At 65.9% G+C, this 27,801-nt stretch overlaps 1 protein-coding gene across 1 annotated transcript; it reads right to left on the bottom strand.

The window, feature by feature from the left end:
• Positions 1–2,959: 2,959 nt before the first annotated feature.
• Positions 2,960–26,017, bottom strand: PHC2 (polyhomeotic homolog 2). Its single transcript, XM_054175640.1, is given in 15 exon segments — positions 2,960–3,310; positions 3,312–3,365; positions 4,492–4,636; positions 4,721–4,835; positions 7,369–7,495; positions 7,583–7,791; positions 11,020–11,179; positions 12,219–12,559; positions 13,280–13,493; positions 13,566–13,667; positions 14,730–14,885; positions 15,730–15,807; positions 16,386–16,544; positions 17,451–17,650; positions 25,824–26,017. Coding segments are annotated over 14 exon segments (2,367 nt in total). The 5' UTR covers positions 17,607–17,650; positions 25,824–26,017.
• Between the last annotated feature and the right edge of the window lie 1,784 nt (positions 26,018–27,801).

Raw genomic sequence — 27,801 nt, 5'->3', positions numbered from 1 at the left:
CACTCACCACCCCAAAACCTCACCTGCCCCCCTAGACCCCCCCCAAGCCCTCACCCCCCCCAACCACCCCAACCCCCTCACTTCCTGCCCTAAGATTCCAACCCCCTCCCCCTGACCCCCCCCCAAATCATTCACAACCCCCAAACCCCTTCACTTAAGCCCCAAAGCACCCAAAGCTGTTGCCCCTCCCCCCCCCCCCAGGCCATCTACCCCCCCCAACCCTTCATGTAAGCCCCAAAGCCACCCCAGAGCCTTCACTCATTGCCCCCAACCCCCCCACACCCCCCAAGCTGCTCCCCCAACCCCCCCCCCACACCCCCCCCCCTTCCCCCTCACTTGTTGCCCACCCCCATTTCCCCTCAGGACCACCCAAAGGCTTTGTGGACCCCCAAAATCCTGCCCCAACCTTTAACCCCCCCCCCCCACTTCAAACCCTCCCTTTACTCCCCACCCCCCCTCAGAACTGCCAGCTGCCCCCCCTCAAAACCCAATTGCCCCCCCAAAATGACCCCAGCCCTCCTGCCCCCCCCCCCAGCCCCCCATCTGCTTCCACCCCCCCCCCCAAACCCTTTGTGCCCCAATCCCAGCCCTGGAAAACCATTCCCCCCCCCCCCCCCAAACCTCAGGGACCCCTCCCCCAACCTCCTACCTGCCTCCCCCCCAGACCTCATTCAGCCCCCCCCCCAATTGCTCCAAGCCCCCCACTACCCCTTGGAGCCACCCCCAAAGCCTATTTGCCCCCAAATCACCCCAAAAATACTGTTGCCCCCCCCCCCCAAGGTCCTTTCCCTCCCAAGGCCTCAGTTCCCCTCTCAAACCTCCCCAGAACATCCTTTGCCCCCCCAAAACCTTGTGTCCCCCCCCAATACCTTCACTGCCTCCCAATTCACACCCAAAGCCTCCACTGACCTCCCCCAACCACCCCCAAAATCCTCCTTTCTCACCCCCAAAATCATTGACCTGTCCCCCAACCACCCCAAACCCCTCCTTTATCACCCCAAAATCATTGACCTCCCCCAACCACCCCCAAAATCCTCCTCTATCACCCCAAAACTCTACTGACCTCCCTAAATCACCCCCAAAACTCTCCTTTATCACCCCAAAATCATTGACCTCCCCCAACCCACCCCCAAAATCCTCCTTTCTCACCCCAAAATCATTGACCTCCCCAAACCACCCCCAACCCCTCCTTTCTCACCCCAAAATCATTGACCTCCCCAAACCACCCCCAAAACTCTCCTTTATTCACCCCAAACCATTGACCTCCCCCAAACACCCCCAAAATCCTCCTTTCTCACCCAAAAACTCCTTTTACCAGCCCCCCAAATCTCTACTTGCCTCCACCACACCCCCAAAACCAACCTCTGCCCCCCCCCCAACCCTCTCCAATCACCACCCCCAGCCCCCATTTCCCCTCCCAAGCCCCTCACTCACCTCCCCCCAAGTCCCACTGAACCCCCAAAACCCACCTCTGCACCCCAAACCCTCCACCTACCCCTCTGCCCCCCCCAAACCTCCTCCTCAGCTCCCCAGGACCTCCCAAACTGCTCTCCACCCCCAGCCACCACCCCCAAGACCTCTGCCACCCCCAAACCCCTCCACCTGCCCACCAACCCCACCCTCAAACCGACTCATTTGCCCCCCCAAATCTACCCCAAGCACCCCCCCTTTAGCTCCCCAAACCCTCATTCACCACCCCCCAAACCCCTCTTTACCTCCCAAACCCCCTCTGCACCCCAAACCCCTCCAGCCACCCCCCTCATTTTTTCCCCCCAAACCCTCATTCACCACTCCCCCAAACTCCTCTTTACCTCCCACCCCAACCCCCCCTGCACCCCCAAACCCCCAATTCCCACTCAACCCCCCCCCAAGCCCCCTCAGTTAGCTCCCCACAGCCCCCCCAAACCCACCTTTGCCCCCCCAAGGCTCCAGTTACCACTCCCAGACACCATTCCCCCCCCCCCCCCCCCCCCCCAAGCCCCCTTCATTTATCCCCCCCCCCAAATCTCATTCACCCCTCCCCAACCCACCCCTGGAACCCTGCTTTGTCTCCCCCCAACCAGAGCTGCCCCCCAAGCCCCCCAAATCCCTCTGTGCCTCCCAGCACCACCCCCAGAACTCTGCCCCACAGAGCCACTCCAATCACCACCCCCCAGCCCCAGCTCCCCTCCCACCCCACCCCAAACCCCCCCTTTGTCTCCCCCAACCCCCTCATTTACCCCCCAATCCACCCAGTCCCCTATTGACCATTTGCACCCAAAAATCTCCTTCTACCCTCCCAACCCCCCCATTTAGCCCCCAAACCCACCCTCAAATCCCAAGTACCTCCCACCCCCCACCCCAAAACCACCTCTGCACCCCCAAACCCCTCCAGCTACCCACCCAAACCCTCTCCTCCCACCCCAAAACCACTCTGCACCCCCCAAACCCCTCCAGCCACCCACCCAAACCCTCACCTCCCACCCCACCCCCCAAAACCACCTCTGCACCCCCAAACCCCTCCAGCTACCCACCCAAACCTCACCTCCCACCTCCACCCCAAACCACCTCTGCACCCCCAAACCCCTCCCGCCACCCACCCAAACCCTCTCCTCCCACCCCCACACCACCTCTGCACCACCAAACCCTCCAGCTACCCACCAACCCCCTCCTTTATCTCCCCAGACCCTCCTTTACCTCCCACCACCCCCCCAAAACCACCTCTGCACCCCCAAACCCCTCCAGCTACCCACCCAACCCCCTCCTTTGTCTCCCAGACCCTCGTTTACCTCCCACCACCCCCCAAAACCACCTCTGCACCCCAAAACACTCCAACTGCCCACCCAAACCCACCCCAAAACGACTCATTCACCCCTCCCAAACCCCTCTTTACCTCCCACCACCACCTCTGCACCCCCAAACCCCTCCAGCCAGCAGCCACCCAACCCCCTCCTTCCCTTAATCTTCCCGACCCCCTCCTTTACCGCTGCCGATCCCCTCCTCGCCCCCCAGCCCGCCCCTTCCCCTTCCGTCGCCGCCCCCCCGGGCCCGGTCGCCGCCCCCCCGGGCCCGGTCGCCGCCGGGGCTGACCGGGCAGGGAGCGAATGAATTCGTAGACGTCCTCGACGTTCCACTTGCTGGGCTCGCTGGGCAGGAAGCGGTGGCCGATGGCGGCCAGGTCGCGGACGTGCACGTCGGGCAGCTCCATGTCGCGCAGCTCCAGGTCGCGCTCGCCCTGCCGCCGGCGGGAGGCCGAGGAGCTGGCGGAGATGGGCGACAGCGGCTCCTCGTAGCTGGAGTTGTCGGAGCAGCGGCTCGAGTCCTCCTGGCTGGTGGTTCAGCTGCAGCGACGCCGTCCCCGAGCCCGGCGGCAGGGACACCGGCGGCTGCGGGACGGCAGCTTCAGAGCCCACCCGCACCCCCGCCTCACCGCCGCCCCCCCACCCCCCCCCCACGGCTCACCGCCGCCCCCCCCCACCCGCGCCCCCGGCTCACCGCCGCCCCCCCCCCCCCCCAACCCGCGCCCCCGGCTCACCGCCGCCCCCCACCCCCCCCCACCCGCGCCCCCGCCTCACCGCCGCCCCCACCCCCCCCCACCCCGCGCCCCCGCCTCACCGCCCGCCCCCCACCCCCCCCCCCCCACGGCTCACCGCCGCCCCCCCCCACCCGCGCCCCGGCTCACCGCCGCCCCCCACCCCCAACCCGCGCCCCCGGCTCACGCCCGCCCCCCACCCCCCCCACCCGCGCCCCCGGCTCACCGCCGCCCCCCACCCCCCCCAACCCGCGCCCCCGGGCTCAACCGCCGCCCCCCACCCCCCCCCCACCCGCGCCCCCGGCTCACCGCCGCCCCCCCACCCCCCCCAACCCGCGCCCCCGGCTCACCGCCCGCCCCCCCCCCCCCCCCCCCCCCGCTCCCGCCTCACCCTCGCCCCCCACCTCCATCCCTGCTTCTCCCCCACCCCCACTCCTGCCTCACCGCCGCCCCCCAGCCACCCACCCCCCTCTCCTGGGTGACCGCCGCCCCCCCACCCACCCCTCTCCTGGGTCACCGTTTGCCCCCACCTCCTCTCCTGCTTCTCCCCCACCCCCTCTCCGGCCTCACCGCCGACCCCCACCTCCATCCCTGCTTCCCCCCCACCTCTTGGCTCACCGCCGCTCCCCCCCCAACTTTCCCCTGCTCCTCCTCTCCCCTCCCCGCCTTGGGTCACTGCTGCTCCCCACCCTCCTCCCCTGCTCCCCACCTCCCCCCCCTGCTTCCCCCCCTCCCCTCTTGGGTCACTGCTGCTCCCCACCTCCTCCCCTGCTCCCCCCCTCCCCTCTTGGGTCACTGCTGCTCCCCCCCTCCTCCCCTGCTCCCCACCTCCATCCCTGCTTCCCCCCCCCCTCCCCTCTTGGGTCACTGCTGCTCCCCACCTCCTCCCCTGCTCCCCCCTCCCCTCTTGGGTCACAGCCGTCCCCCCCTCCCCTCCCCTGCCCCCTAACTGGAGGGCCAAGCCGCCCCCCGCCCTTCACCTGCTTCTTGGTGTCCTTGCCGAGGGCGGGCAGGGTCCCCTTGCAAGCTCGGCGGCGGCCGTGGGGGGGCCCCCCGCCGGCTTTCTGCAGTTTGCTGCGGTCGGGGTGGAACAAGCCCACCCGCTTCGTGCACCCCACGTTGTACCTGGGGGCGGGGGCAAGGGCAGGGTGAGGCGGGGGGGGGCGCGGGGGGGGGCCTGGGGGAGGGGGCCGGGGGGGCCGGGGGTACCTCTTGGCACAGGCCATGGAGCAGAAGCGCTTGGAGCGCTTGAACTTGTAGGCGAAGTCGACCCTGCCGCAGAGCTCACACTTCAGCTTGGGGGGGTTCCCCTCCTCCTTGGACTCTGGGGGGCGTGCAGGGACACCCAGAGAGAGAAACACAACCAGCTCAGCCGGGGGGAGCCCCACAGCACCCCCCGGGGGGCGCTGAGGAGGGGATGCTGCTCCCTGCTCACGGCCGGGAATCGTCCTGGGGGTGCCTGGCTGGGGGTGGGGGGAGGTTCTCCACAGCCTGCTGGGGGTGGGAATCTTGGGGAGGGGGCAACAGTCTGGGGGAGGGGGGAGACTGGCTCTACTACATCCCATTTGGGGAGGAAATTTGGGGGGTGGGGGGGGATGGACAGTGAGTTGGGTGAGGGGACAGCCAGGTGGGTGTGGGGGGGGGTCTGCTGCAGCCCACATGGGGAGGGAATCATTCTGGGGGTACCCAGTTGGGGAGGAGGGGTCTCTACTGCACCCCACTTGGGGAGGGAGTCATTCTGGGGGTACCCAGTTGGGGAGGAGGGGTCTCTACTGCACCCCATGTGGGGAGGGAATCATTCTGGGGGTACCCAGTAGGGGAGGAGGGGTCTCTACTGCACCCCACTTGGGGAGGGAGTCATTCTGGGGGTACCCAGTAGGGGAGGAGGGGTCTCAACTGCACCCCACTTGGGGAGGGAATCATTCTGGAGGTACCCAGTTGGGGAGGAGGGGTCTCTACTGCACCCCACATGGGGAGGGAGTCATTCTGGGGGTACCCAGGTAGGAGGGGGCTCTCCCACACCCTACTTGGCAGGGCATGGTTTGGGGAGGGGCACCTAAGCTGGTGAGGCACTGAGTTGAGGAGGGGGCTCTACACCCACCCTGCTTGAGGACAGAATCATCTGGGGGCAGCCACTTGGGTGGGTGGGGGAGGTGCTGGGACACCCTGCTTGGGGAGGAAATTGTCTGGGGGGCACCCAGTTAAGTGGGGTGGGCTGCTGCACCCTGCCTGGGGGAGGAAACTGAGGAGCACCTGGGGGGGGACACAACAGAGTTTTGGAGAGGTTCTTCTGGGGTGCCACTTGGGGGGGGGAAATAACTGGGGGGGGGAACCCAACTGGGTCTCTCCCCCACCCTGCCTGGGGAGGGAATTGGTTTTGGGGGGCACCCAGCTGGGTAGGGTGAGCTGCACACCTCACTGGGGGATGAAACAGGGGCACCCAGCTTGGGGGGGGGGAGGGGGGGGAGTGGAACTCCACTGCACCCCATTGGTGAGGAAATAAGTTTGGGGGACACCCAGGAGGGGTTCTACCACCCCTTGGTTGAGGGTGGAGTGGCTCTGGTGGGCACCCATTTGGGGTTCTACCACCTCCGGCCTGAGGATGCAGTGGTTCTGGTGACACCCAGGGGGGTTCTGCCACTCCTTATTTGATGATGGATTGGTTCTGGGGCACCCAGTTGGGGCTCTACCACCCCCTGACTGAGGATGGTTCTGGGGCACTCAACTGGGGTCCTACCCCCCCTTGTTTGAGGATGGAGTGGCTCTAGTGACAGCTATGTGGGGTTCCACCAGTGCCTGCTTGAGGACAGAGTGGTTCTGGGTGTGCCTCCTTGGGGCTCCACCATCCCCTGCTTGAGGATGGTGCAGCTCTGGGGGCACTCAGTGGAGTGGTGCTGGGGCACCCAGCTGGGGTCCTAGCACCCCCTGTTTGAGGATGGAGTGGTTCTGGGGGCACCCAATTGGGGTCCTACCACTCCTTGTTTGATGCTGGAGTGGTTCTGGGGCACCCAATTGGGGTCCTACCACTCCTTGTTTGATGCTGGAGTGGTTCTGGGGCACCCAGTGGGGGTTCCATGACTCCTTGTTTGAGGATGGAGCGGTTCTGGGGGCACCCATCTGGGGTCCTACTACTCCTTGTTTGAGGATTGGAGCGGTTTCTGGGGGCACCCATCTGGGGTCCTACTACTCCTTGTTTGAGGATGGAGTGGTTCTGGGGCACCCAGTGGGGTTCCATGACTCCTTGTTTGAGGATGGAGTGGTTCTGGGGCACCCCAATTGGGGTCCTACCACTCCTTGTTTGAGGATGGAGTGGTTCTGGGGCACCCAATTGGGGTCCTACCACTCCTTGTTTGAGGATGGAGTGGTTCTGGGGGCACCCTGTGGGGGGTTCCATGACTCCTTGTTTGATGCTGGAGTGGTTCTGGGGCACCCAGTTGGGGTCCTACCACTCCTAGTTCGATGCTGGAGTGGTTCTGGGGGCACCCAGTGGGGGTTCCATGACTCCTTGTTTGAGGATGGAGTGGATCCTACCACTGCCTGCTTGGGGATGGAGTGGATGTGGTGGCAGGGGGGGGGGGGCTGCCGCTGCCTGTTGGAGGGGGGAAAGGCTCTGGGGCACCCGGCTGGGGTCCCAGCACCCCGTGTGTGAGGATGGAGAGGTTCTGGGGAGGGCCATTCGGGGTCCCACCATCCCCTGCTTGAGGACGGCGCAGCTGCGGGGGCGCTGGGTGGAGCGGCCCCGGGGCACCCAGCCAGGGCTCTGCCGTCCCCTCGGAGCGCAGAGCCCTGCCGGGGCCGGCCGGCGGGGCCCGGGGGCGGCGGCAGGGGGGGCGCCGGGGCGGGGGCCCGGGCGCTACCTTGCAGGTAGGGCTCCTCCATCTCGGAGTCGGTGGTGGTGTTGTCCTGCTGCGGGAGTTTCTCCGCCAGCAGCTCCTGCGCATACTTCTTCTTCAGCGTCCCCACCAGCAGCGAGGAGCGGCCCACCTGCGGCGGGACGACACCAGCAGCTGCCCCCCGCCGCGCCCCCGCCGCGCCCCGCGCCCCGCCCCGCCGCCGCCGCCGCCGCCTTACCGGGAACGGCTCTGCCCCCTCCTGGATGACGAAGCCCTCGATGACGTGCGTGAGGATCTGGGGTTTCACGATGGCCTGGGGGGGTTTGTTCTCACCATTGTGGGGGGCGGCGCCGGCGACGGTGGCGGCAGAGCTCCCGGTGCCCGAGGTCATGCCGGGAACGCTGGCCAGGGGCGGGGGCTGCGCATGAAGGCGGTCGGCCGGCGGCTCTGCGGGGACCGGGACACGGCGGCCGTTAAAGGGGGCGCGGCGACGGGGGGAGGACACCCGGACAGACAGCGACGGGGGACAGGGGGGCACCGGCAGTGATAGGGGAGAGGGGGACCCCGGTAGTGATGGGGGACAGGGGGGCACCGGCAGTGATATGGAGAGAGGGGGACCCGCAGCAGTGATGGGGGACAGGGGGGCAGCGGCAGTGATAGGGGAGAGAGGGGGACCCCGGCAGTGATGGGGGACAGGGGGACAGCAGCAGTGATGGGGGACAGGGGGGCAGCAGCAGTGATATGGGAGAGAGGGGGACCCCGGCAGTGATGGGGGACAGGGGGACAGCAGCAGTGATGGGGGACAGGGAGACAGCAGTAGTGACGGGGGACAGGGAGACAGCAGTAGTGACGGGGGACAGGGGGACAGCAGCAGTGATGGGGGACAGGGGGGCAGCAGCAGTGATAGGGGAGAGAGGGGGACCCCGGCAGTGATGGGGGACACAGAGATGGGCAGTGATGGGGGACAGCAGCAGTGATGGGGGACAGGGGGACACTGGCAGTGATGGGGGACAGGGGGACAGCAGCAGTGATGAGGGACAGGGGGACAGCAGCAGTGATGGGGGGGACACACAGGCAAGAATGTTACAGGGGAGACAGTGATGTGAGACACAGAGATGGGCAGTTATGGGGGACAGGGGGACACCAGCAGTGATGAGGGGGTCATGGGGACACCAGCAGTGACAGGGGACACGGAGATGGGGGCCAGGGGGACACCAGCAGTGATGGGGGACACAGAGATGGGCAGTTATGGGGGACAGGGGGACACACACACAGACAGCTATGGGGCACACAGTGACACCAACAGTGCCATAGGACACACAACAGAGGTTCGTGGGGGACAGCAATGAGGGGGACACGGTGACATCAGCAGTGATAGGGACTTAAGGGCAGTTATGGGGGACACGGTGTGGGGGGACACAGACATGGTGGCAGTTGTGGGGTGCACAGTGACACCAGCAGTGATGGGGGACACAGTGATTGGGGGCACACATATGGGTAGTGATGGGGGACACTGGGGGAGACAAGAGACACACACAGAGGGTGGCTGTGGGGGACACAGTGATGGGGACACGGTGACACCAGCAGTGATGGGGGACACAGATGAGGCAGTCACAGGGGACACAACCACAGAGGGGACAGAGTGATGGGGGGCACATGGTGGCATCAGCAATGATGGGGACACAGGAGAGTTACAGGGGACATGGCAGGACACACAGAGACTGGTATGGGATGTGTGGTGACACAGGGGGCAACGGGGGTGACAGCAGCACTGACTGGGGGTGGTTAAAAGGGATGCAGGGGTGGGGGGACACAGGGATGGTTGAAGGGGACACAGGGGATGGTTGAAGGGGACACAGGAATGGCTAAGAGGGACACAGGGATGGCTGAAGGGGGCCCACAGGGGATGGCTGAAGGGGGGCCACAGGAACAGCGATGGACATAGATGCTCATAGGGGAAGCGGTGACACCAGTGGAGCCGGGGGGCTCCCACAGGCAGCTCCAGGGGCCATGGGGACACCAGCGTGGGGGGTAAGGGGAAGCACAAATGGTTACGGGGGCCATAGGGACAGGGATCGGGGCGGGGGGGGCGGCTGCAGGGGATGCGGTGACAGAGGGCACACAGACGGCCGCTGAGAGGGGGCCGAGGTGCCGGGGCGGGGGGCGGCAGGGCTGAGGCAGCTGGGTCCGGGGGACGCGGTGACGCCGGCGCTGACGCCGGGGCCTCCATTACCATACAGCTGGGCTGCTCCGGGGAGGGGGGGCGGGGGGAGAGCAGCTGCTGCCGCTCCCACTGCGGCCCAGTGGGTCCCGGTAAGCCCCAAAGAGCCCTCGTGTATCCACGGAGGCGGCCCCGGGGAGCCCCCGGCCCCCGCCCCGCGCCCCTCAAACTGTGCCGGTGGAGCCCGGAGAGCCCCCAGGGAGCCCCCAGATACACTCAGCAACGCCTCAATACACATCAATAACCCCCAGCCCAGCCAGGCCCCAACACACCCCGGCAAGGTCTGATCTGCTCCGGAACAATCCGATCTAGCCCCCTAAGGCCCGGCCCAGCAGAGCCTCCACACATCTCGGTAAGGCCCCGGCGAGACCTCAGGCACCGAACAGCCTCCAGCAGCGCTGCGGAGCCCCCGACCGCCCCCGGCACAACTCTGTCCACCCCCGTCAGGCCTGATGCACCCCAGCAAGCACGCCCTGCCCCCCAGCGAGCCCCCCGGCTGCCCCCGAGAGCTCTGATCTGCCCCCGCCCGGCCCGCCGAGGCCCCGCTAGGCCTCGCTAGGCCCCTGTAGGCCCCACCACCTTTGTCCGGCGGCGGACCCCGCTGCCCCCACCCCTACCTGCGCCCGGGCCGCGGAGCCGGGACCGGAGAGGGGGTGTGGGGGGGCCGGATGCGGAAGTGAGGTCACTGCCCGCCGCCCCGCCGGGCCGGGCCGGGCCGGAGCAGGCCGAGCCTGGCCGGGGCGGGCCTGGGCGTGGCCGGGCCAGGCCGCACTCACCGGCGGCGCTTAGCGGCTCGGCGGCCCCATGGCGTGGACAAAGGGCGACGGTAGCTGCGGTGGCGGCGGCCGAGCAGGGACAAAGGCGGCGGCAGGGCAGGGCCGGGCCGGGCCGGGGCGGCGGCGGCGGCTGCGCGGGGGCGGGCGGGGCCTGTGGCGAGGCCACGCCCCCTGATGGGGCCACGCCCCGCGTCTCCCCATTGGCTGCCTCCGCGCGCGCGCCCACACAGCCGGCGGGCGGAGGCTCAAGGCGAGAGCGGGCCGCAGAGGCACGCCCCCTTGGGCAGCCTGCGCCCCCTGGGGGCCGGGCGGGGACGAACCGCGAGGCAGAGGCGGGGCTACGGAGAACGTGGCCACACCCCTAGCGGCATTCCGCGAATCAGAGGGCGGAGCCACTGGAGGAGGCGGGACCCAGGAGAGCGAGACCACGCCCCGTAGCTCCTGCCCCGTAGCTCCTGCCCCTTCGCGGCAGGAAGCGGGGGGCCGCAGCCGCCCGTCCGCACGCCTGAGCGCGGTACCCCCGCAGCCACGGCCAGAAGGGCGAGGGTCCCGCCCGGGGGACCCCCTCAAAAGCCAGGGGAGACCCCCGTGCTCAGTGTACTCCCTCCCCCCCGCGCTTAGGCTTCCCTCTGCTGCGGCTCTCGAGTGGGTTTCCCGGGGATGTGGGGCAGCTCTTACCGTGCGTGGGGGTCCGCTCGCCCTCTGGGGTGTCGGGGCCCGGGGGAGCGGCGGGCGGCGAGAGGGCGGGGGGCTGCGACGGGGCGGCGGGCGGGCTCTCGGTGTTCCTCGGGGCGGGTGGTGGGTCCCGGCGGGTGCCCTCAGGGACCCCGAGTGGGGGCTGCGGTGTTGGGAAGGGAGTGGGGCACACGCGAGGGCTCGGGTCAGACACGTGTGCGCGGGTGGCACACGGCAGGGCACACCAACGTGTGTGCACACTGCTCGAGCATGCAAGTGTGGGCGTGGATGTGGCAGGCATGTGCACACGCGCGTGCAACCTGACACGTGTGTCTGCACGGAACCAGCATGCACACACAGGTGTGCATGGCTCTGGTGCACGCATGCGCAGATGCGTGCGGCTCCAGTGCACACGCATGCACGGGGGCCTTGCACAAGCACGCACACGTGGGTCAGAGGTGCATGGCTCAAGCACACGTGCATGGCTCAGGGACACGCATGCACACGTGCGCACACATGCACACGGCTGCAGGAGGAGCCTGCACACACAGGCGCAGAGCAGAGAGCTGCGGAGCCACCGCCTGTGCACAGACAGGGATGGAGCAGGGGCACAGCTGCGCGTGGAGCAGACACGCGTGGACCGAGCACACGCAGGACAGGACTCTTGCAGCCCTGGCACCTGCACAGACCAGCTGTGCACACAGGTGCATGGAGCTGGCCTCTACCTGTGCATGGATTCGGCACAGGGGCGGATGGAGCAGGCACACGTGCACGCACACGTGCACACGCATGCAGACATGCACAGATCCATCAGGCCCCTGTGCGCAGCTGAGGGCCACAAAGAGGCAGGGGGAGGTGCATGTGGCAAACCTCTGCATGCACCCCAGGAGCTGGCACAGCTGCACACACACGTGCACGAATCTGGCTTGAGCGTGCACACACACATGCATCAGCCACGTGGATTGAGCACATGCACACACCTGTGCAGGGATCAGGTTCACACATGCACACACATGCATGGAGCAGGTTCCTGTGCACAGCTCTGCCCCCTGTGCGCCCCCTTGCACGCATGCAGGGATCCAGCCCCTGCACACACCCCCCCCAGCTCCCCCAATCTTTCCTCCCCCCACCTCAAATAGCCAAGCCCCACCCCCCTCCCTGCCCCCCCCACTCCGTGCTGGGGGGCTTGGGGGGCCCCTCACCGTGGGCCCTGCGGGCTGCAGCTGCAGGATGACGGCAGAGGCATGCTGGAACTTGCGGGGAGCAGCGTGGCAGGCGGGGTGCCCATTGGGGGGGCCACCCTCACCCCCTCCTGCTCCTTGGGGAACCCCCACTTTGGGTTGGGGGGCCAGGCCAGGGCTAGCAGGGGGTAAGGGTTGGAGTTGGGGGTTGCTAGGGGGGCCCTGGGGAGGCTGCCCACGGGGTGCCAGCTGCTGCTGCTGCTGGATGACGAACTGCTGCTGCTGCGTCTGCTGCGTCTGCATCGGCTTCGGCGCTGGCTGCTGCTGCTGCAGGAACTGGGGGGGCTGCAGCGGGGCGTAGGCTGCAGGGACAGTGATGGGGGACAGGGAACCCCAGCTTGTCACCAGCACTTTAGTCCACATGGATGCCACCCACCCCCAGGATCTTCCCTGCCCCTAGCAGGGCTGCTCCTTACTCTAGCATCTGTTCACTCTGGTGCCTACTGCCACCCAGTGCTGCCAGTTCCTGCTGCTGCTGCCCCCCCAGGCAGGAGTGTCCCCCATTCTGGAAGCCACACCAAGCACTCCCAAGGGCTCCATCACCCCATGCTGTCCCCTGCTCCACACCCTCCCTGCTCCAGCCCCCCTGCGCCCCACCGGAGAGTCTCAAGCCACAGGGCTACAGGATCCCATGGATGCTGAGGCCCTTCCAGGCAGGGCCCCTGAGGGGACGCAGGGACCCACGAGGTTCCAAATGCAGGCAGGGTGCCAAGGCAAAGGAAACCAGCGTGGGTCATCATTAGGTTTCAGAGTGAACACCACACAGACTGCTCAGCTGAGGGCTGCCCCTCACCCAGACTTTCTGCTGCCCCCCCTGGGGGCTGCCAGTCCCCTGCACGGGCGAGGAACCCAAACCCCAGCAGGAGGTTTCAGAGCTCAATGCCCCCCACGGGTTGTGCCCACCCTGCTCACCTCGTCCTGACTTTGAGCCCCCGAGGTGGGGGCAGCAGCCTCCAGAAATGGGCACCGGAGGGCTGCATCAGCAGGTTCCAGAGCGAACGCGGCGCGGCGCGGCGCCTTACCTGGGCCGACGAGCGGGTGGGCGGCCGTGGGGGCGGCGGCGCGAGCCAGGGGGTGGGCGCGGGCATCGGCCCCCTCGGCTTTTTTGAGGTGCTCGGCGGGAGGGTCAGGTGGGGGGCCCCGGGGGGGGCCAGCCCGGGGTGGGGTACCCCCAGGGGGCTTCATGGCCAGGGTAGGGAGGTGGGGGCCGGCGGGGCGCAGGGCCAGGCTGTGCACCTGCAACGGCAGCAGGTCAGGAGGGGTCTGGGGGACCGCTCTGGGGGGGCTGGGGGGGCGTGTGGGGCTCACCTGGGGGGCGGCGGGCTGGGGGGCAGGCGGCGGGGCCGGCGGGGCCGGCGCGGGGCTCTCGGGGCGGACGGCGCTGACCGGGCCCGTGGGGGTGAAGATGAGCTGGGGGGAGACAGAGTGGGTGTGGGGGCACCCCCGACGTGTGTGGGCACCCCACATGGAGTGTGTGTGGGGGGTGGCATGACACCGTGTCCCCCAGCCTCCACTGCCTGCCAGCGCCCTCCCTGTCTCTTGGGTGCACCCCAACAAGGGACGGGGACCCTATAGGGTCTGGGCACCCCTGGTGTGGTAAAGGACACCCCACAGAGTCTAAACCACCCCCCCAGGGCAAGGGTATGGGTTCTGCCACCCCACAGCAGGCCAATGGGCACCCCACAAGCGCCAGGCACCCCACAGCGGGACCACAGGCACCCTATGGAGCTGGGAATCCCACAGCAGAGCAAGAGGCACTGCACAGGGTCAAGGACTCTAATAGGGACCTGGCACCCCACAGCAGGCCAGTGGGCACCCCACAGCAGGCCAGTGGGCACCCCACGAGTCTCAGCTGCCCCATAGATGGATTCCAGGCACTCAGTGGGTCCTGGCCACCCCAGAGTAAGACAAACAGCACCCCACAGGCCCCAGCTGCCCTGCAGTGGGACAACAGCACCCCACAGCAGGGCTATGGGCACCCCATGAGTCCCAGGCACTGCACAGCCGGACAGTGGGCACCATTACAAGTCCTGGCCCCTCCACAGCAGGGTGATGGGCATCCCCCAAGTCCCAGCCACCCACAGCAGGACAAGGGGCACCCTGTGGGTTGATGGGCACCCTGTGGGTTGATGGGCACCCGTCGGGTTGATGGGCACCCGTCGGGTTGATGGGCACCCGTCGGGTTGATGGGCACCCTGCAAGGTCCTGCCCCTCCCACAAGACCATGAGCCCTCTACAAGTCCTGGCCATCCCCAGCAGGACAGTGGGCACCCCGTGGGTCCCAGCCACCCCATGTGAGGTCAATGGGCACCCCACAGCAGGACAGTGGGCACTCTAAAAGGGTCCCGGGCAGCCTGCAGCAGGGCAGCGGGCACCCACCGGGGGCAGCCGCTCCCTGGCAGGACGGCGCGCACCGCGCGGGTCCCAAGCACCCCCCGGCAGCCGCGGGGCGGAGCGCCGGCGCCCCCTTACCATCTGCGCCCGCAGGTACATCTGCGCCTGGCTGGCGGTGAGGGCGGGCGAGGCGGCGTTGCCCAGCAGCACTGCCTGCTGCGCGATGCCCGAGGCGCCCGGCGCCACGCCCTGCGCCCGGTTCAGCAGCTGCGCCGGAGACGTCGCCAGGTTGATCTGCAAGGGGGCGGTGAGGCCGGGCCGCGGCGTGCCACACCGGCTGGGCGACAGCCGCCAGTGTGCCACACCGGCTGCCAGCCACCGGGGGCCGGGCCGCGGCGTGCCACACCGGCTGGGTGCCAGCTGCCAGTGTGCCACACCAGCTGCCAGCCACCGGGGGCCGGGCTGCAGTGTGCCACACCGGCTGGGTGCCAGCCGCCAGTGTGCCACACCGGCTGCCAGCCGCCGGGGGCCGGGCCGCAGCGTGCCACACCGGCTGGGTGCCAGCTGCCAGTGTGCCACACCGGCTGCCAGCCACTGGGGGCCGGGCTGCAGTGTGCCACACCGGCTGGGTGCCAGCCACCAGTGTGCCACACCGGCTGCCAGCCACTGGGGGCCAGGCTGCAGTGTGCCACACCAGCTGGGTGCCAGGCTGCAGGCTGCCAGCCACCAGGGGCCAGGCTGCAGCGTGCCACACCTGCTGGGTGCCAGGCTGCAGGGTGCCACACCAGCTGGGTGCCAGCCACCGGGGGCTGGGCTGCAGTGTGCCACACGAGCTAGGTGTCAGGCTGCAGCATGCCAGCCACCAAGGGCCAGGCTACAGTGTGCCACACCAGCTGGGTGCCAGGCTGCAGGGTGCCAGCCAGCAGGGGCCAGGCTGCAGCGTGCCACACCGGCTGGGTGCCAGCCACTGGGGTCAGGGCTGCAGCGTGCCACACCGGCTGGGTGCCAGCCACTGGGGTCAGGGCTGCAGTGTGCCACACCAGCTGGGTGCCAGCCACTGGGGTCAGGGCTGCAGCGTGCCACACTGGCTGGGTGCCAGCCGCCCGGGGCCGGGCTGCAGGGGGCAGAGGGCACTCACCGTGGGCTGCTGTGCCGGAGCCGGCTGGGTGCCGTTGCCAGCCGAGGAGCTGCTCTGCCTGTTGGCTGCCAGGCTGGCCTGGGGGCAAGGGGCAAATGTCAGCAGGAGCAGGGAAGTGACTGTGCCCTCCCGGCACGGGCACTGGTGAGGCCATGCCTCCAATCCTGCCTTTGGTTTTGGGCTTCTCACTCCAAGAAGGTGACTCAAAAGTGTCCAGAGAGAGGCAGTGAAGCTGGGGAAGGGCCTGGAGAGCAGGGCTGGGGAGGAGCAGCTGAGGGAGCTGGGGGTGGTGAGGCTGAGGGAGACCTCATTGCTCTCTGCAGCTCCCTGAGAGGCTGGAGCCAGGTGGGGTTGGGCTCTGCTCCCTGCTACCAGGTAATGGAACAAGAGGAAATGGCCTGAAATTGCACCAGGGGAGGGTTAGGTTGGCCATGAGGAACAGTTTCTTTGCTGCAGCAGTGGTCAGGGGTTGGCACAGGCTGCCCAGGGAGGTGGTGGAGTCCCCAGCCCTGGAGGTGTTCCAGAAACCTGTGCCCATGGCACCGGTGCCCGTGGTGGGGTTGGGCTGATGTTGGACTGGGTGACCTCAGAGGCCTATTCCAACCCAAACAGTTCTGTGCCTGTCAGCTGTGTGCCCCCGTGGGGGTGCCCCATACCTGCTGGACAGCAGCCAGGCTCTGGAGCTGGGCGCTGGTGAGGTGCTGCTGCTGCAGGGCTGCAGTCTGCAGCATCAGGTGCTGCTGCTGCGCTGCATACATCTGCTGCAGGTACTGCGCCGCCGTGTTGGGCTGCCGGTGCAGCGCCTGCTGGATCACCTGGGGGGGGCAAGGGGGTTCCCAGGCTGCATCCCAGCACCCCCCAAAACCCCTGCCACCCTCAGCACCCCCCAACACCCCCTACCTCACCCCAACATCCTGCCACCCCCAGCAGCCCCCAAACCCCCATCCCCCAGCGCCCCCCAACACCTTGTACCTCACCCCAACATCCTGGCACTCCCCAAAATCCTAGCCCCTGGAGCCCCCCACCACTCTGTACCTCAGCCCAACATCCTGCCACCTCACAGCAGCCCCCCCAAAAAACCTGCCCCCCAAAACCCCATACCACACCCCAAGATCATGCCACCCCCCACCCAGGACCCTCCAAAAGCCTCTCCCCCAGCACCCTGTACCTCACCCTAACACCCTGCCACTCCCCAGAACCCCAACACCCCTCAGCATCCCCCCAAAGCTCCACACCTTACCCCAAGACCCCCTCAAGCCCTCACACCTCACCCCAAGACCCTTTAGCACCTCCCCAGCCCCCTTAAACCCACATACCTCACCCCCAATAACCCCCAACACCCCCCAAATCCCCATGCCTCACCCGAACACCCCCAGCACCCCAAGCCCCCAGACTTCACCCCCAAAAGCCCAAGTCTCCATACTTCACCCCAATAATCCCCAGCACCCCAAGCCCCCAAACCTCACCCCAGCACCCCAAACTCCCAAACCTCACCCCAGCACCTCCCCCAAACCTCACCCCAGCACCTCAACACCCCCAGCCCCCAAGCCTCATCCCAGCACCTCAACACCCCCCAGCACCCCAAACCTCACCCCAGCAACCCCCTCAAGCCTCATCCCAGCACCTCAACACCCCCCAGCACCCCAAGCCCCCAAACCTCAGCCCAGCATCCCCCCCAAGCCCCACCCCAGCCCCGCCCCGCCCCGCCCCCCGGGCCGTACCTGGACGGTTTGCCGGTCGGGGATGCCGCTGTAGACGGAGATCTGGGGCGGGGGGGGCCGGGCGGTGCCGGCGCTGCTGGGGGTGGGGGCAGTGCCAGTGCCGGTGCCAGCGGCGCTGCTGGAGGGCGGGGGGGCCGGCAGCTGCTCGTTCTCCATGGTGGGGGCCAGGGGGCCACAAAGCAGCCAGGGTCAGGCTAGAGCTGGGGAAGGGAAGGGAAGGTCAGAGGGGCACCGTGTGGCACCCAAAGGTGGCGTAGGGGAGGGGGCCAGGGGGGGTCATAGAACCACAGAGCTGTCAGGGCTGGAAGGGACCCCAAGGCTCAGCCAGCTCCAGCCCCCCTGCCATGGGCAGGGACACCTCACACCACAGCAGGTTGCTCACAGCCACCTCCAGCCTGGCTGCAAACACCTCCAGGCAGGAGGCTTCCACCACCTCCCTGGGCAGCCTGGGCCAGGCTCTCACCACCCTCCTGGGGAACAACTTCTTCCTCACATCCAATCTCAGTCTCCCCACCTCTAGTTCTGCTCCATCCCCCCCAGTCCTGTCACTCCCTGACACCCTCAGAAGTCCCTCCCCAGCTTTCTTGGAGCCTCCTTCAGATCCTGGAAGGCCACAAGAAGGTCTCCTGGGAGCCTTCTCCTCTCCAGCCTGCACAACCCCAACTCTCTCAGGCTGTGCTCACAGCAGAGCAGCTCCAGCCCTCTGCTCCTCCTCTGTCCTTCTCTGGACACCTTCCAGCACCTCCAGATCCTTCCTGGCACAGAGGCTCCAGAACTGGACCCAGAGCTCCAGGGGAGGTCTCAGCAGAGTGGAGCAGAGGGGCAGAATCCCCTCCCTGGCCCTGCTGGCCACACTTCTCTTGCTGCAGCCCAGGATGTGCATCCCCTGGCACGCTGGAGAGGCAGACCCCCAAAATGCTGGAGCCAGGGCCTCAGATCCCCAAAACACTGAGAATCGTGTCCTGGCATCTTCCTGCCCACTGGAGCTGGGGTTGCATACCCCAAAGCCACTGGGCTCACCCCATTCTGGCATCCTCTGGCACACCAGAGCCTCATATCCCACAACCACTGGGATCACTGTCCTGGCATGCTGCAGTCAGAGCCACAGGCCCCTACAGCACCAGGATTGTTGCATCCTGGCATCCTCCAGCACACCAGAGTCAGGGCTACATGCCCCTCAGAAACCTGGGATCTCCCCATCTTGGCCTCCTTCAGCCCACTGGAGCCAGGGCTGCATACCCCAAAAGTGCTGGCACCACTCTGCCCTGGCATCCTCTGGCATGCTGGAGCCAGGGCTGTGTACCTCAAAGACAGCAGGACTGCCCCATCCTGGCACCCTCCAGGATGCCAGAGCTACATATCCCAAACACACCAGGATCACCCCACCCTGGCACACTGGAGCCAGGACTGTGTACCCCAAAAGTGCTGGCACCACTCTGCCCTGGCATCCATTGGCATGCTGGAGCCAGGGCTGTGTACCCCAAAGCCACCAGGTCTGCCCCATCCTGGCACCCTCCAGGCTCTGCTTGGCTCTCTGGGCTGCAAGTGCTCCCTGCTGAGAGAGCTGGCAGGTGAGCTGCCAAGTGCTCTCCATCATTGTCCTCCAGTCCTGGCTCACTGGAGAGGTCCCAGGTGACTGAAACTGGCCAAGGTGGTCCCCAGCCACAAGCAGGGTTGGATGGAGGAACCTGGAAGCTCCAGGCCTGGCAGCCTGACCTCAGTGCCAGGGAAAGTGATGGAGCAGATTATCCTGGGGGCAATAACTGCACCTGAAGGATGGCCAAGGGCTCAGGCCCAGCCAGCAAGGATTCAGGCAGGGCAGGTCCTGCCTGACCAACCTGAGCTCCTTCTATGATCAGGTGACTGTCTGGTGGACATGGGCAGGCTGTGGATGGAGTCTGCCTGGGCTGCAGCAAGGCCTTTGACACCGTCCCCCACAGTAAACTGCTGGCTAAGCTGTCAGCTCGTGGCTTGGGACCAGCAGCTCTGTGAGCTGGGTTAGGAACTGGCTGGAGGCTGAGCCCAGAGAGTGGTGGTGAATGGTGCCACATCCAGCTGGCAGCCAGGCACCAGTGCTGTGCCCCAGGGAGCAGTGCTGGGCCCCATCCTCTTCAACATCTTCATTGATGATCTGGATGAGGGGGTTGAGTCAGCCCTCAGCAAGTGTGCAGCTGACACCAAGCTGGGAGCAGATGTTGGTCAGTTAGAGGGCAGAAGGGCTCTGCAGAGGGACCTTGCCATGACTGGACAGATGGGCAGAGGCCAACAGGATGGCATTTAACAAGTCCAAGTGCCAGGGGCTGCACTTTGGCCACAGCAACCCCAGGCAGAGCTACAGGCTGGGGGCAGAGTGGCTGAGAGCTGCCAAACAGAGAGGGACCTGGGGGTGCTGATTGACAGCTGCCTGAACATGAGCCAGCAGTGTGCCCAGGTGGCCAAGAAGGCCAAGGGCATCCTGGCCTGCATCAGGAACAGTGTGGCCAGCAGGCAGCAGGGAGGTCATTGTGCCCTGTGCTCATGCATTGGTTAGGCCACACCTGGAGTCCTGTGTCCAGTTCTGGGCTCCTCAGTTGAAGAAGGACATTGAGAGACTTGAAGGTGTCCAGAGAAGGGCAACAGAGCTGGGGAGGGGTCTGGAGCACAGCCCTGTGAGGAGAGGCTGAGGGAGCTGGGGTTGCTTAGCCTGCAGAAGAGAAGGATCAGAGGTGACCTCATTGCCCTCTACAACTACCTGAAAGGTGGTTATAGACAGGAAGGGGTTGGTCTCTTCTCCCAGGCACCCAGCACCAGAACAAGAGGACACAGTCTCAAGCTGTGCCAGGGGAGGTTTAGGACTCGGAGGTGAGGAGAAAGTTCTTCACCTGAGCGAGTCGTTCGTCATGGGGATGTGCTGCCCAGGGAGGTGGTGGAGTCCCCAGCCCTGGAGGTGTTCAAGGGGAGATTGGATGTGGCACTTGGTGCCATGGTCTAGGTCATGAGGTCTGTTGGGACAGGTTGGACTTGATGATCCTTGGGGTCTCTTCCAACCTTGGTTATGCTGTGAGACTGTGCTGGCTCCTGTTGAGCTTCTCCTCCCCCAGCACCCCCAAGGCCTTTTCTCCAGGGCTGCTCTCCAGCCAGTCCCTGCCCTGGGATTGCCCCAGGCCAGCTGCAGGACCTTGCCCTTGGTCTTGTTGAACCTCCAGAGGTTGGCTTGGGCCCAGCTCTGCAGCCTGTGCAGGTCCCTCTGGATGGATCCTTCCCTCCAGCTGTCAGCCACAGCACACAGCTGGGTGCAGTGCTCACACTGCTGGGCTCCACTGGCTTAGGAGCAGGCTGGGTGGCCAGGCCCAAAGGGTGAATGGAGCCAGCTCCAGCTGGTGGCTGGTCACAAATGATGTCCTCAGGGCACAGCTCTGCTCAATGTCTTCAGCAATGATCTGGGCAAGGGGCTCCAGGCACCCTCAGGCAGTTTGCAGATGGCACCAAGGTGGGTGGGATGCTGAGCTGCTGGAGGGGCAGAGGCTCTGCAGAGGGATCTGCCCAGGCTGGAGCCATGGGCTGAGGTTCAACAAGGCCAAGGGCTGGGTCCTGCACTTGGGTCCCAACAACCCCAGGAAGGCTCCAGGCTGGGGGCAGAGTGCCTGGAAACTGCCTGGTGGAAAAGGCCCCTGGGGGTGCTGACTGAGAGCAGCTGAAGATGAGCCCAGGGGGTGCCCAGGTGGCCAAGGAGGCCACCAGCAGCCTGGCCTGGAGCAGCAAGAGATGGGAAAAGGGTGGCTGGATGGAGAAAGGGAGAGAAGGGATGATGGGATGGAGGGAAGGGATGGGCAGGAGGAAGGACATCTCAAAGGGAGAGATGCAGGACTGGGACACAGTGACTGCCAGGAGGGTGGATGGGAGGAGAAGGATGGACAGGCAGAAGGAGGGAAGTAGGAAAGGCCAAGGGTCTCCTGAAGTGCATGAGGAGTGTGGGCAGCAGGTCAAGAGAGGTTCTCCTGCTCCTCTGCTCTGCCCTGGTGAGGCCACATTTGGAGTCCTGGGTCCAGTTCTGGGCTCCCCAGTTCAGGGAGAGGGAACTGCTGGGGAGAGTCCAGGGGAGGCTGGGAAGCTGCTGAGGGGCCTGGAGCAGCTCTGGGAGCAGCAAAGGCTGAGAGCCCTGGGGCTGAGAGCCTGCAGAAGAGCAGCCCCAGAGGGCAGCTGAGCAATGCTCAGCAAGGGCTAAAGGAGCTGTGGGGGGCAAGAGGCTGGGGCCAGGCTCTGCTCAGTGGTGCCCAGGGATAGGATGAGGGTCAAAAGACACAAACTGGCACCCAGGAGGTTGGAGCTGAGCAGGAGGAGGAAGTTGTTTGGTGTGAGGGTGCTGAGCCCTGGAGCAGGCTGCCCAGAGAGGTTGTGGAGTGTCCTGGTGTGGAGAGCTTCCAACCCCCCCTGGCCCTTGTGCTGCTGGGCTGGGTGCTGTGGGTGCCCTGCTGGAGCAGGGCTTGGACTGGAGGAGCTCCAGAGGTCCCTTCCAGCCTCTCCCCCATGCTGGGATCTGCTAAAGGCACAAAGGACAGGAGGGACAGACAGGAGGACAGGACAGAAAGAAGCAGAGACCAAAAGAGGGAAAGAAAGAAGTAGAGAAAGACAGATAGGACAGATGGAAGCAGGAAAGGGTGGAAGGACAGACAGAATGACTGACAGGGATGGATGGAAAGGGAGGGAAGGAAGGACAGAAAGAGGATGGAAGTGGGGAGGGAGGACAGACAGAAGTAAGGACAAATGGGAGGAAGGAGGAAAGGGACCAAGGACAGACAGAAGGAATGAAGGGATGGAGAGAACAGACAGATGGGAGGCAGAAAATATGGACAGCCAAAGGGAGGGATGAAGGACAGCAGGGAGGAGGGCTGGCTGGGTGTAGGAGAGGGGCACAGGGAAGGAAGGAAGGAAGGAAGGATGGCCTGAGGACAGGGAGGAAGGGAAGGGGGAATGAAGAAGGAAGAGGAGGGATGAGTGGCTGGAAGGGCACAGCCAGGAGGAACAGAAACTGTGGAGGTCACAGGGGCAGCAGCACCACTGCCACCAGCAGCCACCTATGGCCACCACACTCTGGTGGCTCCATGCACACCAAGGCACCTCTGGGCACCTGCTCAGCCCTGGTGCTGCTGGCCCTGGGTGCTGCTGGCCCTGCAGCAGCAGGGACAGCAGCCCTGGTGGCCGTGGGGCTACACCACACAGCACAACCACCCCAGGCCCCCCCAGGCCTCAGTGGGCTGTGGAGCTGTGCCCCACCTCCCCCCCGAGGCTGTGGAGGCACAGGCTGGGACGTGCAGGGGCCCACAGCACGTCCCCACTGCTCCTCCCTCAGCCTGGGCTGCTCCCAGCCCCACAGCCAGCCACCAGGGGCTGGAGGAACCTGGAGAAGCTGAGTGTCCACAGACCCCCCCCCCTCCCAGAAGAGTTGGGGGACAGTGGGGGGACCAAGGCAGGAGAAGCATATCAGACCCAGCCAGAGCCAAAATCCTCCCCCAGCAGCTCCCAACACCAACCCCTGGGGGGCTGAGCCCCACCGTGGGTCCAGTCCCCCCCATCCTGCCCCACACCAAACCCCTGGTGGGGGGTGGGGGGTGTCAGATGGGGGCCTCAGGCTCCTGACCCCTGCAGAACCCCCAAAAACCATTAGACACCCCCACAGCACCCACTTAAAGGGGAATAATTGCAGGGTCCATTGGGGGTGGGGAGCATGGGGGGGTCCCATAGCCAGGATAGGGAAGTCATAGAGGTGGGACCCCCCCTTTCAAAAGGGGGGTGCAGAATGATTAGGATAGGGAAAGATGAGCAAGGGTGGGGTATAGTGGGGGGGAGGGAGGGGAATAGGATGGTGGGGAGATAAAAGGGAGGGGTGGGATAGAATAGTGAAGGGGGGTGAAGGTGGGGAGTGGGAGACTGTAAGGGGGTGTAGGAATCAGAGGGGTGGGGGTGCAAGATGGGATATGATGGTGGGGGCTGGGAAGCACCAGTGGGGGGCTGGGATCTCATGGGGGGGGGGTCAGGTATGACAGTAAGGAGTGGAACATGGCAAGGGGGAGTGGGACACAAGGGGGTGCACAATGATGGTGAGGGATGGGGATAGTGGGGGGAAGGGGGAGCTGGGGGTCAAAGATGAGTAACCACTGGAACCTGGGCAGGGGGGTGAGAGTAAGGGGGTGCACAATCAGGAAGGGGGGGGCAAGGTGGTGGGGAGGGGTTGAAAACACTAGTGGGGGGGTGGGATAGATGTAGGACATAGACTAAGTGGTGGAATATGATGGTGGGGGGTGGGGAAACAAAGGGGTGCAAAGCCAGAGGGGGTGGGGGGAAGATGATGGTGAGGGGTGGGGGTCAGAGATGAGTGAGCAATGGAGCATGGGGGTGAGAGTAAGGGGGTGCACAATCAGGAAGGGGGGGGCAAGGTGATGGGGAGGGGTAGACAGTCCAGCTGGGGGGGGGGGGAGGGACAGAAGGGTGTCAGGTGGGAGAGTAAGTGGAGTGCTGGTGGGGTGGGAAGCAACAAAGGGGGGGGGCAAGATGGTAGGGTGGGAAATAGCGTGGGGAAACACTAGTGGGGGGCTGGGGGTTAATATGGGGGGGCAGATATGATGGAGCAGGAGGGTGGGAAGCAGTAATCAGGGGGTGCAAAACCAGAGGGGGAAGTACAAGGTGGCAGTGAGGGCTGGGATGTGATGTTTGGGGGGGGGACACACACACTGGTGGGGGGTTGGATACAATAAGGGAGAGTGGGATATAATATGGGGGGGGTGTCAGATATGATAGTGAGGAGTGGAATATGATGGGGGGAAAGCAATAAGGAGGGGGTGCAAGATGATGGTAGGGGGAATATGATGGTGGGGGGTGGGAAATAAGGGGGTGCAAGATGATGGTTGGGGGAATATGATGGTGGGGGGTGGGAAATAAGGGGGTGCAAGATGATGGTTGGGGGAAATTGTGGGGGAGAAGGATAGATTTGGGGGGCAGAGCTGATAGTAAGCAGTGGAAGAGGGTAGTGGGGGGTGAGAAGTGATAATAAAGGGGGGGTAACATCACAAAGGGGGGGGTGAAAATGAGGGGTGGGACATGATGTCGGGGGGGACACTAGTGGGGGGTGGGAGAGAAAACAGGGAGGTGGGATTTAAGGGGGGGGGGGTCAGGCATAGTAAGGAGGGGAACATGGTGGGGGGAGTGATAATAAGGGGGTGTACATTCAGAGAGGGAAGGTGCAAGGCTGTGGGGAGGGCTGCCTGTCACTAGTGGGGGGTGAGATACAGAGGGGGGGGGTCAGATATGGAAGTAAGTGGTGAAATGTGATGTTGGGGGTAGGAAATAATAATGAGGGGGTACAAGGTGATAGGGAAAGGTGGGAGGTGATTGTTGGGGGGAGGAAACACTACTGAGTGGATAGAATGGGGGGGCTCAAACAACAGTAATGGGCAGAATAGGATGGGGAGAAATAATAATGGGGGGGAAAAGCAGGGAGGGGGTGATACAGATGGGGGGCTGGGATATAATAAGAGGAGGGGAAGAGTCAGATATGACAGCAAGCAGTGGAATAAGATGGGGGAGGGGGGAATAATAAGGGGGTGCAAAACCAGAAAGGGAGGAGTAGAAATCACTAGTGAGGGGTGGGATGCAATGGGGGGTGGGACACAATGGGGGGGTCAAATGTGACAGCAAGTGGTGGAAGATGATGGAGGTGGGAGATAATTCTAAGGGGATGTAAAAGCAGAGGGGGTGCAAGGTGATGGTGAGGAAGGGGATGGGGGGTGGGAAGACTATTAGAGGAGGGGGATAGAATGGGGGGGAGGGGGGGAAGGAAATAGTAAGCAATGGAACACGATAGCGGGGGGGGGGCAATAATTGTAAGGAGGTGTAAAAGCGAAGCAGGGGTGCAAGATGCTCTGGAGGGGTAAGATGCCATGGTGGGGGGTGGGAGAGGATGGTTTGGAGGGGAAACGCTGGTGGGGGAGGAAGGCAGAATAGGCAGGGGCCAGATGTGACAGCAAGGAGTGAGACTGGGAGGTAGGGGGTGTGGAGCAACAACAAGAGGCTGTAAAATCGGGGGGACAGGCACGCACAAGAAGCTGGGGAGGGCTGGAGACAGCCAGGAAGGGAGGGGGGGGCTGTAAGGGGACGGGGTGCAAATGGGGGGGCTCCAGTCACGGCAGGGGCCAGGCCACCGGCAGGGCCTGCGCCGGGCGGCGGGGCCCGGTGGGTAAACTGAGGCAGGGCGAGTGACGAGGCGCATGCGCGGCGCGGCCCCCCCCTCACCCCGTCCCCTCCGCACGCCCCCCCTCCCCCCCCCCCCGCGCCATCCCCAACCCAACCCCGGCCCCGGCCCGGCCCAGACAAAGCCGGCGGGGCCCGGTAAGGCGGTACCTGCGGCGCGGGCGGAGCGGCTGCCGCCGGCCGCGGCCATGGCCCCGGCGGGGCTGGGGTGTGGCGGCGGCTGGGAGGGGGGTGCCGCGGGTGAGGGGGTCCCGGTGCCGGCTGGGCCGGGCCCGCGGCCGCTCCCTCCGCCCGCCGCTGCTGCTCCTCCCTCCGGCGGCGGCGGCGGGACGAGGCCGCGGCTCATTTGCATTCCTCCGCGCGTCACGTGGGCGCGGCGCGGCCAATCGGCGCCCCGACCGCCCCTGCCGGTCCCGCCCCCCCAGCCCCGCGCCCGCCGCTCGCGCTCGCCATGGCAACACGGGGAGGGGAGGGGCGGGGCGGGGGGCGGTCGCCATGGCAACGGGAGGGGAGGGGCGGGGGGAGCCCCGCGGCGGGGCCAGCGCCCGGCCCCGGGACCGGTGCTCGTGGGGTCACACGGGGTCACACGGGGTCACACGGGGCCTGTGCGGGCGGGTGGCCGCCGTGCGGGCGTGGTGTCATCGCTTCCCGCTGCTGCGTAGGGTCACATGAGGTCACCCCGGGATGCTCCCGGAGCCGCTACCAGCGGGGGCTGTGGGGTAGGGGGGGTGACTTCCGGCCCCGGTGCTGCTGGGGTCACACGGGGTCACACCGCGGCCGATACCGGCAGGGGGCTGCCGCGGGAAGGAACGACGCTGGTTCCCGGTGCTGCGTGGGGTGACACGGGGTCACCTCCCGGGGTGCTCCCGGGCCGGTAGCTGCTGGGGGCTGTGTTGACAGGGAGGTGGTACCGTTCCCCGGTGCTGCTTGGGGTCACCTGGGGTCACCCGGGGTCACCCGGGGCCAGTACCGGCGGTGGATTGCCGTGCAGGAGTGGTGCCACCGGTGCCCGTGTCCCAGCTACTGGCCGGTGTCACCCCGCGGCGCTTCCGGGGCTGGTACTGGCGATGGCTGCGGTGCAGGCGTGGTAGCACCGGACCCTGGTGCTGCTTGGGGTCACCCTCGGCCACCCTCGGCGGCTCCCGAGGCTGGTACCGGCAGAGGGCTTCAGTACACGGGTGGTGACATCGGTCGCCGGTGCTGCTAGGGTCACCCCGAGGATGCTGAGGGCCGGTGCCGCTGGGCTGCTGCAGTACCGGGGTGGTGACACTGGTCACAGGGTCACCCTGGGGTACTTTCGGGGGTGCCTGGGGCCGTTACCGGCAGGATGCTGCAGCGGGAGGGCGCTCCGGCTCCCGGAGCTGCTGGGGGTCTCCCAGGGGTGCGCCCGGGGCTGGTACGGGTTGGGGGCTGCACCAAAGGGAGAGTGGCAGCGGTCCCCAGGGCTGCCCAGTGTCACCCTGGGGTGCTCTTGGGACTAATCCGGGTGGGGTGCTGCGGTACAGAGGTGGTGGCACTGTCGCCGGTGCTGCCCGGTGCCACCTCGGGGGGTCACCTCGGGGTGCTCTCAGGGTCAGCACTGGTGGAATGGCGCTGGAGTAGCACTGGTCCCTGCGGCTGCCTGGTGCCACCCTGAGGTGCTCCTGCGGCTGCTACTGGAGAGCTGCTGTGGCAGGGGGAGGTGACACCGGTCCCTACTGTTTCCTGGGGGTACTCAGGGCCAGTGCCAGCAGGACGCTGTGGCACAGGGGGGGTGGCACACGTCCCCTCTGCTGCCTGGTGTCGCCCCAGAGTACTCCTGGAGGCAGTACTGGAGGGATGCTGTGGTGGCAGTGAGGTGGCACTGGTCCCTGATGTTCCTGGGGGTCATCCTTGGGGGTGCTCAGGGCTGGTACCAGCAGGGTGCTGCCCCAGGGAGGTGGCACTGGTACCCAGTATTTCCTGGCGTCACCCTGGGGTGCTCCCTAGGCTGCCACTGGTGGGATGCTGTGGTCCAGGGGTGCTGGTGTCCCTGGGTGCTGTCTGGGGTCACCCCAGAGTCCTTCTTGGGGCATCCAGGGCTGGAGCCCCCCATGCTAGAAGGATTCTGCCCCTGCTCTTGTGTCCCCTCCACTGAGCAGGGTCACCC

The sequence above is a fragment of the Dryobates pubescens genome, chromosome 33 (assembly GCF_014839835.1).
Source record: "Dryobates pubescens isolate bDryPub1 chromosome 33, bDryPub1.pri, whole genome shotgun sequence".
NCBI classification, from domain to species: Eukaryota; Metazoa; Chordata; class Aves; order Piciformes; family Picidae; genus Dryobates; species Dryobates pubescens.
The sequence above is the reverse complement of the archived record's forward strand: the minus strand, read 5'-3'. Positions and strand labels throughout refer to the sequence as shown.